Source organism: Phlebotomus argentipes, unplaced genomic scaffold (genome assembly GCF_947086385.1).
Source record: "Phlebotomus argentipes unplaced genomic scaffold, Phlebotomus argentipes genome assembly contig_75, whole genome shotgun sequence".
Lineage (NCBI taxonomy): Eukaryota > Metazoa > Arthropoda > Insecta > Diptera > Psychodidae > Phlebotomus > Phlebotomus argentipes.
The window spans coordinates 885,068-897,150 of NW_026776170.1; the positions used below are offsets into that span (position 1 = coordinate 885,068).

At 43.2% G+C, this 12,083-nt stretch overlaps 1 protein-coding gene across 1 annotated transcript; it reads left to right on the forward strand.

Moving 5' to 3' along the window:
* The first annotated feature begins 1,482 nt into the window (after positions 1–1,482).
* On the forward strand, positions 1,483–11,950 carry LOC132257066 (collagen alpha-1(I) chain-like). The gene is made up of 4 exons (XM_059753773.1): positions 1,483–1,647; positions 4,241–4,993; positions 5,957–6,972; positions 9,103–11,950. Exons 1-4 carry the CDS (start codon positions 1,483–1,485, stop codon positions 11,513–11,515), a joined length of 4,347 nt encoding a protein of 1,448 aa, XP_059609756.1. The 3' UTR covers positions 11,516–11,950.
* Positions 11,951–12,083: the final 133 nt, after the last annotated feature.

Here is a 12,083-nt window from a genome sequence, read left to right on the forward strand (position 1 = left end):
AATTATTATATGTCCCTTGAACACTCATCTCCTCGTGAGTGGATGGGTTATTATTTTGGCTGTCAGCAAAATAGCAGAAGTTGGACATATTGAAGAAGAATTCCATTCTTCCGGAAGCTTTCAACGCCTTCTCGGAGCTGGACGAGCTCCCTCCAAGTCCAGCACGCTTCTTCCAAGCCCAGCGCGCTTCGTTAGAGCTTCAATGTTGCTCTGGCTGATTTAATTGTTATTGCTAAACCGCCGAAATTCCAATTCTTAGTTATTTTATGAAGGATATGACTGTTATCTCGCAGTCATCTAACCACTAATTTTTGACCACGGTCGCGACTCGAAAATGAACTTCATTTACTGTTGCATTTACTTTGACATTTAATGATCTGGTTTGTGTCACTTGGAGCCTTGACCTCGAATCAAAATTTTTCAATTTAGAAAATATTATTGATATCAGCGCCTTTACAGACAATTAGAAAAACTTCTGTTTTCTAAATAGTTGTAAAGTTTAGCAATGCCTTTTAAATAATCTCAATATTTATAAAATTAGAAAAACAGAATCTGAGTTACAGCGCTTTCAAAGTCAAAAGAGGTAACCGCCATAACTCCAGTTCTATTATATCAGTGAAAAATTATGATCTATTAATAAACGTTGGAACCTGGACTATAACATACTCGTCGTAACATTATCACTAACTCTTATCAAACTGCCATAACTGAAAACTTATAAAAAAATTTACAAAATACTATTTTTGCACATTTTTTACTGAAATGATAAATTGATACAGTTGCTGATAAAATAGTTGAAGTCGAAAAATCGATTTTCGAATTTTTTCAGAACCGTATAACTCGATAAGAAATATCTTGCATTTTCCTTAAATTTTTATATGTTTAAACTGAAGTCCAGGCCCTTCTAACGATACACCATTTTAGGTTTAGGGAGCAGAGATACAGGTGTGAAAATTCACACTTTTTCGGACTGATACGGTAAAAAAACATTTTTTGCGTGATTACGGATGACGAAAACTAAGAAATAAAATTAAAAAAAAGATTAGGCAGATCAGTATTGCAGTTTTGGTTAGAACAAAGAACGATGGCCAGTATTTTATTCAGAAATGTCAGTAGAACAAAAATTTTATCAGAAATTTTGGCAAAAGGACATGCTACCTGACAATTGTGCATTTTATCTCATCAAATATTATTTCTATGAACCGAGTACCTAAACTTAATATTTTAATTTCGCTTGAGAACACATTGCCACACTCATTGCAATGCTAAATCGTGCTTGAGATGTGTCTACCAAGTCGTCTCGCTTAATTTAACAAATCTTTCTTCTATGGTCTCGTACCATCACAAGTTACAATCTGTGCGCAATTGGACCGCTGCCTAATCACATCACCACACAAAAAGCCGTACACGCACTTTTGGCCCCGCACCCTTTGATATCAAACTTGGTTTAGCGTATTCAGTTGGCGCTGAGCTGTAGAGAGAATGCGGCTTGAGTGGGTTCTCATATTATTCGCGGTGGCCTCTGGCGAACCAAAACGAAAGCGGTTGCGCAGTCCTCAGGACAGACCACCAATTGAACTACCAAATTACGACTATGAATATCCAGATGAATACGACACCGTCGACATCACATCGCCGCAACCGATTGTGAGTAAGTTGAATAAGAGTTAGGTTATAAAAATGTTATATGGGTCAAGATAGGTAAGTGTGTACTAAAAAAAACAAAGCAACAATTTTATTCAAAAAGGTTTGTATAATTTTTCCTGTTCGTTACAACGCTACAAAATAAAATTGCTAGCCTGGAGTTGTAGAATGTGCTGCATTGAATTCAGCGTGGCACACTTATTCAGACATTTCAGACTGACTAAACACTATTGTAATGTCCTCTTTATCCATATATTTTTTGGATTATATTTTGATCTATTTTTTTACCTTTCCTAACTGCTATATTGCACTCCTCTGACTTTAGATTACATTTATTTATGTCATAGCAGGCACATGTCACAGCCTTTCTTGCGATCATAGCCGTCTTAGCGTTGGTGATCACTCTCCAGGACAAAAGGATGGAAAAGACCTTACGCAGGTTGTATGTTTACATGTTCCTCGGTGGAGGAGGGACGCGCTACATTTCGTTGTAGCTTTGCATACTACTTACTTATTTGTGGCATTAGTTCCCATTGAGGGATATGGAATCCTCTATTAGAGAAGAAGTTCGAGATAGGTTTGCTTTTGCAATGACAGGGTTTAGTTTGCCGAATAACCATAAGTGTTTCTAAAGTACATTTTTATATATAAGAAAAAAGCGCAAATTGCGCTTCCAGTGAATTATATGTTTCAGTTGGAATAATAAACAGCAGCCACTTGGGCTGCTCTAATTTGCTATTGAAAGCTTTCATTGTTTCGTATTCTGTGTGTTCGAACATTTGAAAACGATGGGATTCGAACACTCGACTGTAGCGTTGAGAAATAAATGTGTTGATCACTGAGCCACAGCCAATATTATTTACATTTTTTTTATATTTTTGTTTATCAATTGTCTGTATCGTACTGATTATTGGCCTTCAGTTTCTGTATGTCTATTCTTTTTCTAACTGTAATATAACCTATTGATATATATATATATAACACTCAATATATAACAGCTTGTTTTGTAATAAATTGTTGCGAGACACCTTGCACATTGCAAGTCCATCCTATTGATTGCCTACGCGGACGACTTAGTCTTACTGTATAGGAGAGAATCGTGGGCGGGCATGGAGGTCTATATGTGGGAAGATTTGGAGGTTGTGAGAGGTTGGCTAATGGCACACTCAATGATTTTGAGCAGCAAGTCACGAGCAACGCGTCTCCTGCAACAGCGATCAGGGGGACTATCAACGGACATAGTGTTTCATGGCCAGATTTGTGGTAGAGCGTTTTGTCCATTCGGTCTGACTATTCCATCTGTCACTGACTTGATCAGAGTATCTGTCTACGCGGACAGACCACGGACTAATTCCGGAGGATCATGGGTCTCTAATTAATCGATGTAGCCTACTGCATCCCCCCCCCTTTATATTAATTTTTTTATTTTTATTTTCGTGTTTCTCTTAAAATTGTCATTTCAACTTGCATCTCTATTCCATTGTATTGCTGATGTTCGTCTCTCTCTCTCTCTCTCTCTCTCTCTCTCTCTCTCCGTGTTTCCCGATACCACTCCTGAACCCATGGGAAGCGCTTCTACTCTCCTAAAGTTTTGCTGTCCCACTATTCCTTTTTTCCGTATGACACGCTGCCCTCAAAAACAGAAATGTTAGTTTTTAGATTACTTAAATTGTAAGGCAATGACCTTAAACAAATGCAACAGTCGGTCGTGTTGCATGTGTGTGTACGCTCAAAACGACCAATGATCAGTTATATCGATGTGTGCGAGCTCCTTCACTGCTTGGCCGGTAAAACTGGGCTGGATCTTAAAGATGCGTATCGCCCAGAATGTCGGTCTTTCCGATTTTTTGATGCTAGGATTTGTGAGAAGAAAAAAAGAAAAGTGGAAAAGGAAGCGCGGGCCAGAGTGTCGACTATGCCGACCGAGGCGAGATTTGAACTCCTTCACCCAGTGCGGGGAACGTCATGGGTCAGCGCTTTAGACCGCACGGCCACCGGGCCTCCAACTAACATTTTCTCCCGCAAGTGGCATATACGATCGAAGAGCCGAGTTTTTTGCCGTTTTTCCTCGGGGAGGTCGGCAATTAAGTCGGCGACAGCCGCACACAGAATAAATTATAATTATTATTCCACCAGAAAACAACTCCAATATCAGTTTTACTTATAAATGAAATGTACGTACTGTCTTAGATGGCAGACCACAGATTGAGTCGGAATTTCTGTCTGAACTGCTTTTATTCTCATATTCTACTGTAAATGTGAGTTCCATAGCAATTTTTTTGACTAGAATCAAGTTCAGATATCCGCTGCGCCTACCTTACTGCTTTTCTCTTGAGGATAGTAAACAACGCTAAGACGATGATAGACGCATGTGGAGTGGGCGTCGATAGTAAATAAATAAAATGTAATCTTATATTCAACATTGAGCCTATTTACGCCGTCTCCGTTAATCCTACATTCAAATTGATGCAGGATTAATCTGACAGTTTTGTATGGCGAACTGTCAAATTAATGCTGCATCAATTTTAATGCAGGGTTTACAGATTGAGGCATAAAGAGGCCCATTGTCTGAAAATTTATCATCCTTGCCGTATAGGGTGAATTTCTTTGTAATACGCACTTTCCTCTTCCTCGTGAAAAACAGTATATTGGTTCTACTAAGCGTTTTATATATTGTCATTTTGCAGATCCCTTTTCTTGCCGACATAACTCTACATGGTATCGTGAGGGAGACACATTTGTTGATGGTTGTCGCCAGTGTAAATGCATTGCTAACAATATTGAGTGTACTAGTGAAGGCTGCGTTGTAGCGCCTTCATCAGGTCCAACGGGTGATCAGGGCGAATTCGGAACACCAGGAATACCGGGTGAAAGAGGTGCTCCTGGACCAGCTCCTGATTTGATCTCATACACATCGCAGTTGTCGGAGGCATTTGGAGAGAAAGGTCCCGGACCTGCCGACTCTTTTCAATATGTGCAGTCGCAAGTGGGACCAGCGGGACAGCGTGGATCACAAGGGCCACAAGGTCCGTCCGGTCCACAAGGCTTTCAAGGCATTCGTGGTGAGACGGGACTACCAGGTCCACCAGGTACTACGGGGCTTACAGGTCCACGTGGTTTACCAGGAATTCCGGGTAAGGACGGATTCTCCGGAGATGACGGAGAAGCAGGTCCTCAGGGACCACCAGGACCACCAGGAGCGCGTGGGTTGCCTGGCATGCCAGGTTTGCCCGGTATAAAAGGTCATCGAGGATATGATGGCTTGGAAGGTGCCAAAGGCGATATGGGTTCTCCCGGAGAAAAAGGTGCGTCAGGAGGGCAAGGACCTATGGGTCCACCAGGACCAATAGTAAGTATCAAGGATTTGGTTATAAATATTGGAGTGGCAGTACTATATTTAATATTTATTAAAAATATTTACTTCTTAGATTAATTTAGATTTTTTAACAATAGAAGAAAGTGAAAAATCACTTAACCAGAGACCAATTCTTGAAATGGTCTTAATCAGATTCAACTAAACTCAATCGACCTTTGGCTTGTTTATTTTAGCAAAAATCAGCAAAAGTCGCATGTTTAGGTTAAAATCGTTAGGCATTTTTCGGAAGAATAAATTCTTTTAGAATGATTCTGAATACGGACTTAGACCTCAGGTTTATGTATATACCCTTCTCCCATGGAAAAATCGCTATAATTATTATATTTTTTGCTGTGTTCAACGGTCGGCTGATGAGATTTGAAAGTAAAACACGGGATGGCCAAAATCTTTGTTTCACTCGTTTTTATTCCTATCCGATGTTTCGGAGAAACTATGTCTCCTTCTTCAGGGATGTGAGAAATTAAGGTGAAACTGGTTTGTTTGGACATTCACTATAATTTGCACTCTAACACTCCAACTCTAACACTGTGGCTCTCATCTCCTGCACAGAAGGAGAGTTTTTCAAAATTTTAAACACTTTTTACACAACAATTCTGATTCAATGGTCAACTTTTTGTAAATAAATTATATTAGTATTTTCATACTCGAAATCAAGACGTTTCCTAATGACGACTATACTTCTCCGTCAAAGCCAAGGAACAGAACTTATACCAGTTCAAATTTTTAATATGAAAACTTGAACACATTTTCAATTTTGTACCTATCCCAGCCTCTCCGTAAGCAAACGCTTTACAAGTAGCGACAAGCTTCGCGTGTCGTTAGCCGCACGTTTTTATGTTTTCATAAGCATAATGCCGAATTTCTTATCTCAAAATTGAATATTTGTGAGAAGATGACAAATTAATGCACTATTAAATGGCCCTTCTAACTTTGCAGGGGCCAATAGGATCAAGAGGAGAGCGGGGGCGTGAGGGTCCACCAGGGCCCCCAGGTATACGCGGCATAGACGGTGTTGCAGGACTAGTAGGTCCACCGGGTTTAGTTGGAAAATCCGGTGCTCCGGGTTTTCCTGGCCCTCCAGGACCTAAGGGCGACAGAGGACATGTGGGTGAAAAAGGATCACAAGGGTTGCAAGGCCCGCGTGGCGAAGCAGGTCATCCTGGACACACTGGAGAACCTGGTCCACCTGGAAATCCGGGTCAAGATGGACTCGTAGGCGAAAAAGGCGCTATTGGACTCCCTGGTGTTGCTGGACCACCAGGTTTTCCAGGTGTACGTGGTCAACCTGGATTGACTGGGGAAATTGGCCATCCAGGCTTAAGAGGACCTACTGGAGTTCCTGGTGATCGTGGAATAAAAGGAGATACTGGAGACAAGGGAGAGATGGGCTTACCAGGACTTCGTGGTTTACCAGGAGCTCAGGGTGGCGAAGGTGCTCGTGGAAAACGCGGTATGAGGGGGGCAACTGGTCCCCAAGGGCCACAAGGTGAGCGCGGTGTTTCAGGACCAATAGGACCACCAGGTTTAGATGGTTCTATCGGCGCAAAAGGCCAAGCTGGAGAACAAGGCATTCAGGGTATCATTGGACCTAAAGGAACAGTAGGCAATACAGGCCCACCAGGATTACCAGGTCTCCAAGGAGCACGTGGTATTATTGGTCGTATTGGTGTTCCCGGAAAACCAGGGGTGCCTGGTGAAAGGGGTATCCCAGGAGCAGATGGAAAAGTAGGGGAAAAAGGACCACAGGGTATTCAGGGTTTGCCAGGGCCCATTGGAAAACCCGGCGATAAAGGACTGGTTGGAGAACCGGGAAAAAACGGTGAGCCTGGTACTCAAGGAGTAACAGGTCCAAGAGGAGATTCTGGCAAAGAAGGTTTACCTGGTCCACCAGGATCTCCTGGCCCACCTGGAACTGTTGGACAACGTGGAATAACCGGTCCTGTAGGACCAAGGTAAGAGAAATTTAGTATACTTGAAGCTTGGACTCCGTCCTTCGGTAAGTGCATCTGTTGATAACACCCTCTGAGCGGATGAACTGAACAACTACGTCGCTTCCATTGCTCACTGATCACGTGACTTGTCCCGCACTTCCCCCTGCGTCTTGGTAGAGTTTTGGCTTCCGCTGCGTCTCCAAGGAGGTGGTTGCAGGTGCCACTTCCCGCGTGCGATCGAATACCGTGGGGTGTGATGGCGTCTCCCTTGCTTTCGTCAAAATTATTCTCCCGATACTACTCCTAGTGCTCACGGAGACCTTCAATCATATCATAACCACTTCTTCTTTTCCAGATACTTGGAAGCTTGCCCTAATTATCCGAATTCCGAAAACCTGTAACCCCACATCTCCCTCCGATTTTACACCAAAAAGTCTCCTCGCTACATTGTCCAACGCTTTTGAAGCCTTACTTCACTAACAAATCTCTTGTCATTTACTTTCTCATAATTTACTTCCCGACCATCAGTCTGGCTTCCGAAGTCATAGAAGTTCTTCGGCTCTGCTGAAGGTTATTCATGACATTGTTTTCGAACTTGATCGCAATTCCTTTGTTGCTTGGTCTTACTTGATTTTACAAAGGCATTTGATAGTCTCCACCATGACCTCTTTTGCTACAAACTTTTCAAGCGCTTTAAATTTTCTTCTTCAGCAATTGACTTGATATATTCTTACTTCTACGATCGTTCCAAAATTGTTAAATTTGGAGACAAAACGTCCTCCCTATCTACCCTGGGAAAAGGCATTGACCAGGGATCTATTCTTGGTCCTTTGCTCTTCTCCATGTTTATTAATTACCTGCTTACTGTCCTGCGTGGTTGTTCGTATCATCTGTATGTGGACGATCTCCAGATCTATGTCGAAGGCAATCCTACAAATTCCTCCCATGCCTTTCACCTCTTCAATGAAAATCTTTCCAGAGTTGGGCACTGGGCTCTGTCCAATCAACTTCGCCTCAATCCACAGAAATCGCAGACAATTATCTTCTCGAAAAAGTCCACTAACTTTTCTTATTTCACTTTTCTTCCTAATGGTGATATAAACCCTTATGCTGACCATGTTAAAAACGTTGGTATTGTCTTTAACTCGACTCTATCCTGGTCTGATCATGCCTCCTCCATTTGCCACAAGCTCCATTGTTCTCTTTATGTCCTTAGACACTATCGGATTATCACACTTTGCTTGTATGCTCTCTCGCTGCTTTTCGCACGAGCGCTGATTATGCCATTCTTTTCTTATGGAGCAGAGCTTTTCTTTCTGGAGGATAGTGACACAATCCATCGGTTAACTGTAGCATTCAACAATTGTGTTAGGTATGTCTGCGGACTGGGTCCCCGCGATCACATTTCTGCCCACAGGAATGTATTGTTGGGCTGCAGCCTGCCTTCCTTTCTGCAGATGCGAGCCCCGATTTTCTTGGATTGCATCTGCAATAATGGTTACCCTGGATATGGCTTCCCTCTTGACAAAGGATGATTCGACCAGGCTTCGAAGACTTCTCGTCCCTAGAACCGAGCATGAGACTTTTTTCCGCACCTTCTCCGTTAGAGGTGTGTCATTCTATAGCGCATTTCCGCGCGAAGCTCGCGAGACTGTGAAGAACATCAAAAGGTTCTTTCAGGCTGATCTTTTTTCTTTGCATTTATAAAGTTTTCTTCACTCTGTTAAATCTTCTTTTCTGTGTTTTTCTCTTCACATTTCTTTTTTTCTATTATATTCTTTCAATAATTTGTCGTTTTTAGCACATCTTTTTGTTTTTTTATGCTTTTGGTGAATTTGAAAGAGAATCAGCTTTAAATTTTGCCATTATTAAATTATTCACTGAACATTTTACACTTAAGATTTTGAAGAGAAAAAGACTTAATACGTGACCCAAAGCAAAACGCACACCAAGGCAACCAAGCTAGTTCAAAAAAAAAACTTAATAATAGAATCTATAAAAATTAAAAAGGAGATAGAATAGAATAGCAACTTGTTAAAATCCTGTCTAAGTGCAATATGTAATGAACGATGCAAACACCTCTTGATAATATAGATTTTTGATTTGCTATGTAATTATTTATTACTGATGAACTAATATGAATATTTTTAGGGGATTCCAAGGCTTACCTGGACAGCCAGGTGTCGCCGGCAAGCCAGGGAAAGACGGTGAAACTGGAGTTGCAGGTCAACCAGGCACACCGGGTCCAATTGGAGTACGTGGTGAGCGCGGTTTGCCGGGAGAACGTGGTGCTCAAGGTCTACCAGGATCGCCTGGACTGCGTGGTGAGACAGGCCAAACAGGTCATGATGGTGTGCCAGGTGCACCAGGACCTATAGGTTCGAAGGGACATCAGGGTGCTCCTGGAATGATAGGACTTCCAGGCATTCGCGGATTTCCCGGTGTTTCGGGTGAGAAAGGTGAACGTGGTGCAATTGGATTACAAGGTTCTGAGGGTGCCCAAGGCCGTCCCGGTGAACCAGGGTTGCAAGGAAGTACGGGGCCACCAGGTTTACCAGGTGAGCCTGCTGATAGAGGTGAACCTGGTGTTCGTGGATCTCCCGGGGAACGCGGAGCGCCTGGAAGTATTGGTGAACGTGGTCCAACTGGGCTACAAGGACCTCCTGGCTTCCCAGGGGCTACTGGAGCTGTAGGAATGGCTGGTGTTAAGGGTGATAGAGGAATAACAGGACCGAAAGGAGAACAAGGAGTTCCAGGTGGCCTAGGACCCACCGGAGAACCTGGATTAATTGGTCCAATGGGACTTATGGGAGGTAAAGGGGCTCGTGGAGAACAGGGTATTCGTGGGGAGACAGGTCTTATTGGTTTACCGGGTCGTCCAGGAGAGCCTGGACAACCAGGTCAGCCTGGTAATCAGGGTCTCCCTGGACAAATTGGATTACCAGGTGTAAAGGGCAGTGCAGGGGACATTGGTCGACCGGGTGCAGTAGGGCATGCAGGGCCTTCTGGAGCTCCTGGAATAAATGGTATGAAAGGTGAGCCAGGAAATGAGGGCCCTTCAGGTCCGATTGGTCCTCCAGGAGCGCCTGGAGTTATTGGAGATAGAGGAATGCCAGGATTACCGGGCGCAGTTGGTCTTGTGGGACCACGCGGAATGCGTGGAGCACCTGGGGAACCTGGTTTGCCGGGAAAAGTTGGTTTATCCGGAGCACAAGGCATTTCGGGACCTCCGGGTCCACAAGGAATCCCAGGAATGATAGGAGAGATAGGACCAGAAGGTCAACCTGGTAAACCGGGCACCGCAGGAATAGCGGGTCGCACAGGAGACAAAGGGCCTCCAGGGACACCAGGACAAGATGGTCTACTAGGACCTCCAGGAGTACCAGGACCTATAGGTCTTACAGGTCCAAAGGGACATACAGGTGAACGAGGAGTTCCTGGACATCCAGGTCCTCAAGGCGTTGATGGACTTCCTGGAACACGTGGAAAACCTGGCCCACCGGGTGCTGAAGGTGCCAAAGGAGAACAGGGAATTACAGGTAGCCCGGGTGTAAAAGGTCATAGAGGATTTACTGGTTTAACAGGTAGTGTAGGACCTCGCGGGCCTCCAGGAGATAAAGGTCCCATTGGAAATGATGGGCCACCTGGAAAGCCGGGCGATCAAGGTAGTAGAGGTGCAACTGGACTTGACGGTTTGCCTGGGAGACCAGGAAACTCTGGTGCAATGGGTCCGAGGGGCCCTACTGGAGCAGATGGCAAACCAGGAGCACCAGGACCCCCAGGACCACCCGGACCACCAGGCCCTATATCCGAAACTCTGGACTACAATGCAGCCACCTTGGCTGCGATAATGAGCCAAGGAAGTTCTACTAAAGGTCCGCCTGATATGCAAGCTGATGAAAACCCGGAAGTTTTTATGCTAAGAGCTTATAAACATCTCAAATCCACTATAGAAGCTATACGGGCTCCAAATGGTGATAAGAAAAGTCCCGCTCGCACGTGTCGTGATTTGGCAGCTGCCCATCCTAACCTACCTTCTGGAGAATTTTGGATCGATCCAAATGCTGGTGATATACGCGACGCAATTCTGGTACGATGCAACATGGAGGATAAGACAACATGTATAACCCCCTCTCCTGCTATCTTTGCACCGGTGGCACCACGTGGTGTTGCATGGCTTAGCGAAGCAGGCATAATACCTTCTTACAAAATCGATTCTCAACAGCTGGCTTTTTTACAACTTCTGTCAACTAAAGCGACTCAAAACATTACAATACATTGTCGAAATCATATAGTAGCACAGGATGAGCGCTCCACTTTTAGAAAGGCTGTGACATTGCTAGCATGGAATGATGCAGAAATCACATCTAGAGGAAATCCTTGGTTACGCTATGAAGTACTGCAAGATGGTTGTAAATCACGAGATGATATATGGGCAAGCACGACGCTCAGCTATAATACCACCAAGACGGCAAGATTGCCGATAATGGATATAAGCACCCATGAAGATGATGATTCAAAACGGCAAATACGCCTCGAAGTAGGTGAAGTGTGCTTCTTCTGAGATGGAATCAATGACTAGAATAAACAAATTATTAATTATTCTGTACTTCATAGTTAAATATCTAAGCAAACAAATAAAAGTTTTAAACCATAGTTATTCTCAAATATTTGTATAACTTCCTTAATGGCACCAAATAACAAAAACTGCCAAGGAAATATTTTCCTTCCAAAATATATGGAAAGAACGAAATGTTTATAATTTTAAATGTCAATTAAAATTTGATCAGAACTATAAACGTCTAGTTCTTTATAAAAAAAATTAAACTTATATTAAACGTGTAAATAATGGTCTATGTAATTTAACTGATTTCTTATTTCGGTTCAAAATAGTTACGAATTTAGCATGTCACTTCACGCTTTCCATAGTTGATACTGGCGGCCGCCCGGCGGGTGCTATTGTGAATTACGGATAAAATACCAGCGAGACGGCTATTCAAGGTGCAGTGAGGAGTATATATAATTCGAATTTCAGTTGTCAAAAAATCAGTACTTCAGGGTTTCTTTTTTAACTGCCGTTAAGTGTTATATTTTCTATGTGAGGGTGTTTTCAGGGCAGAATATTTTAACTT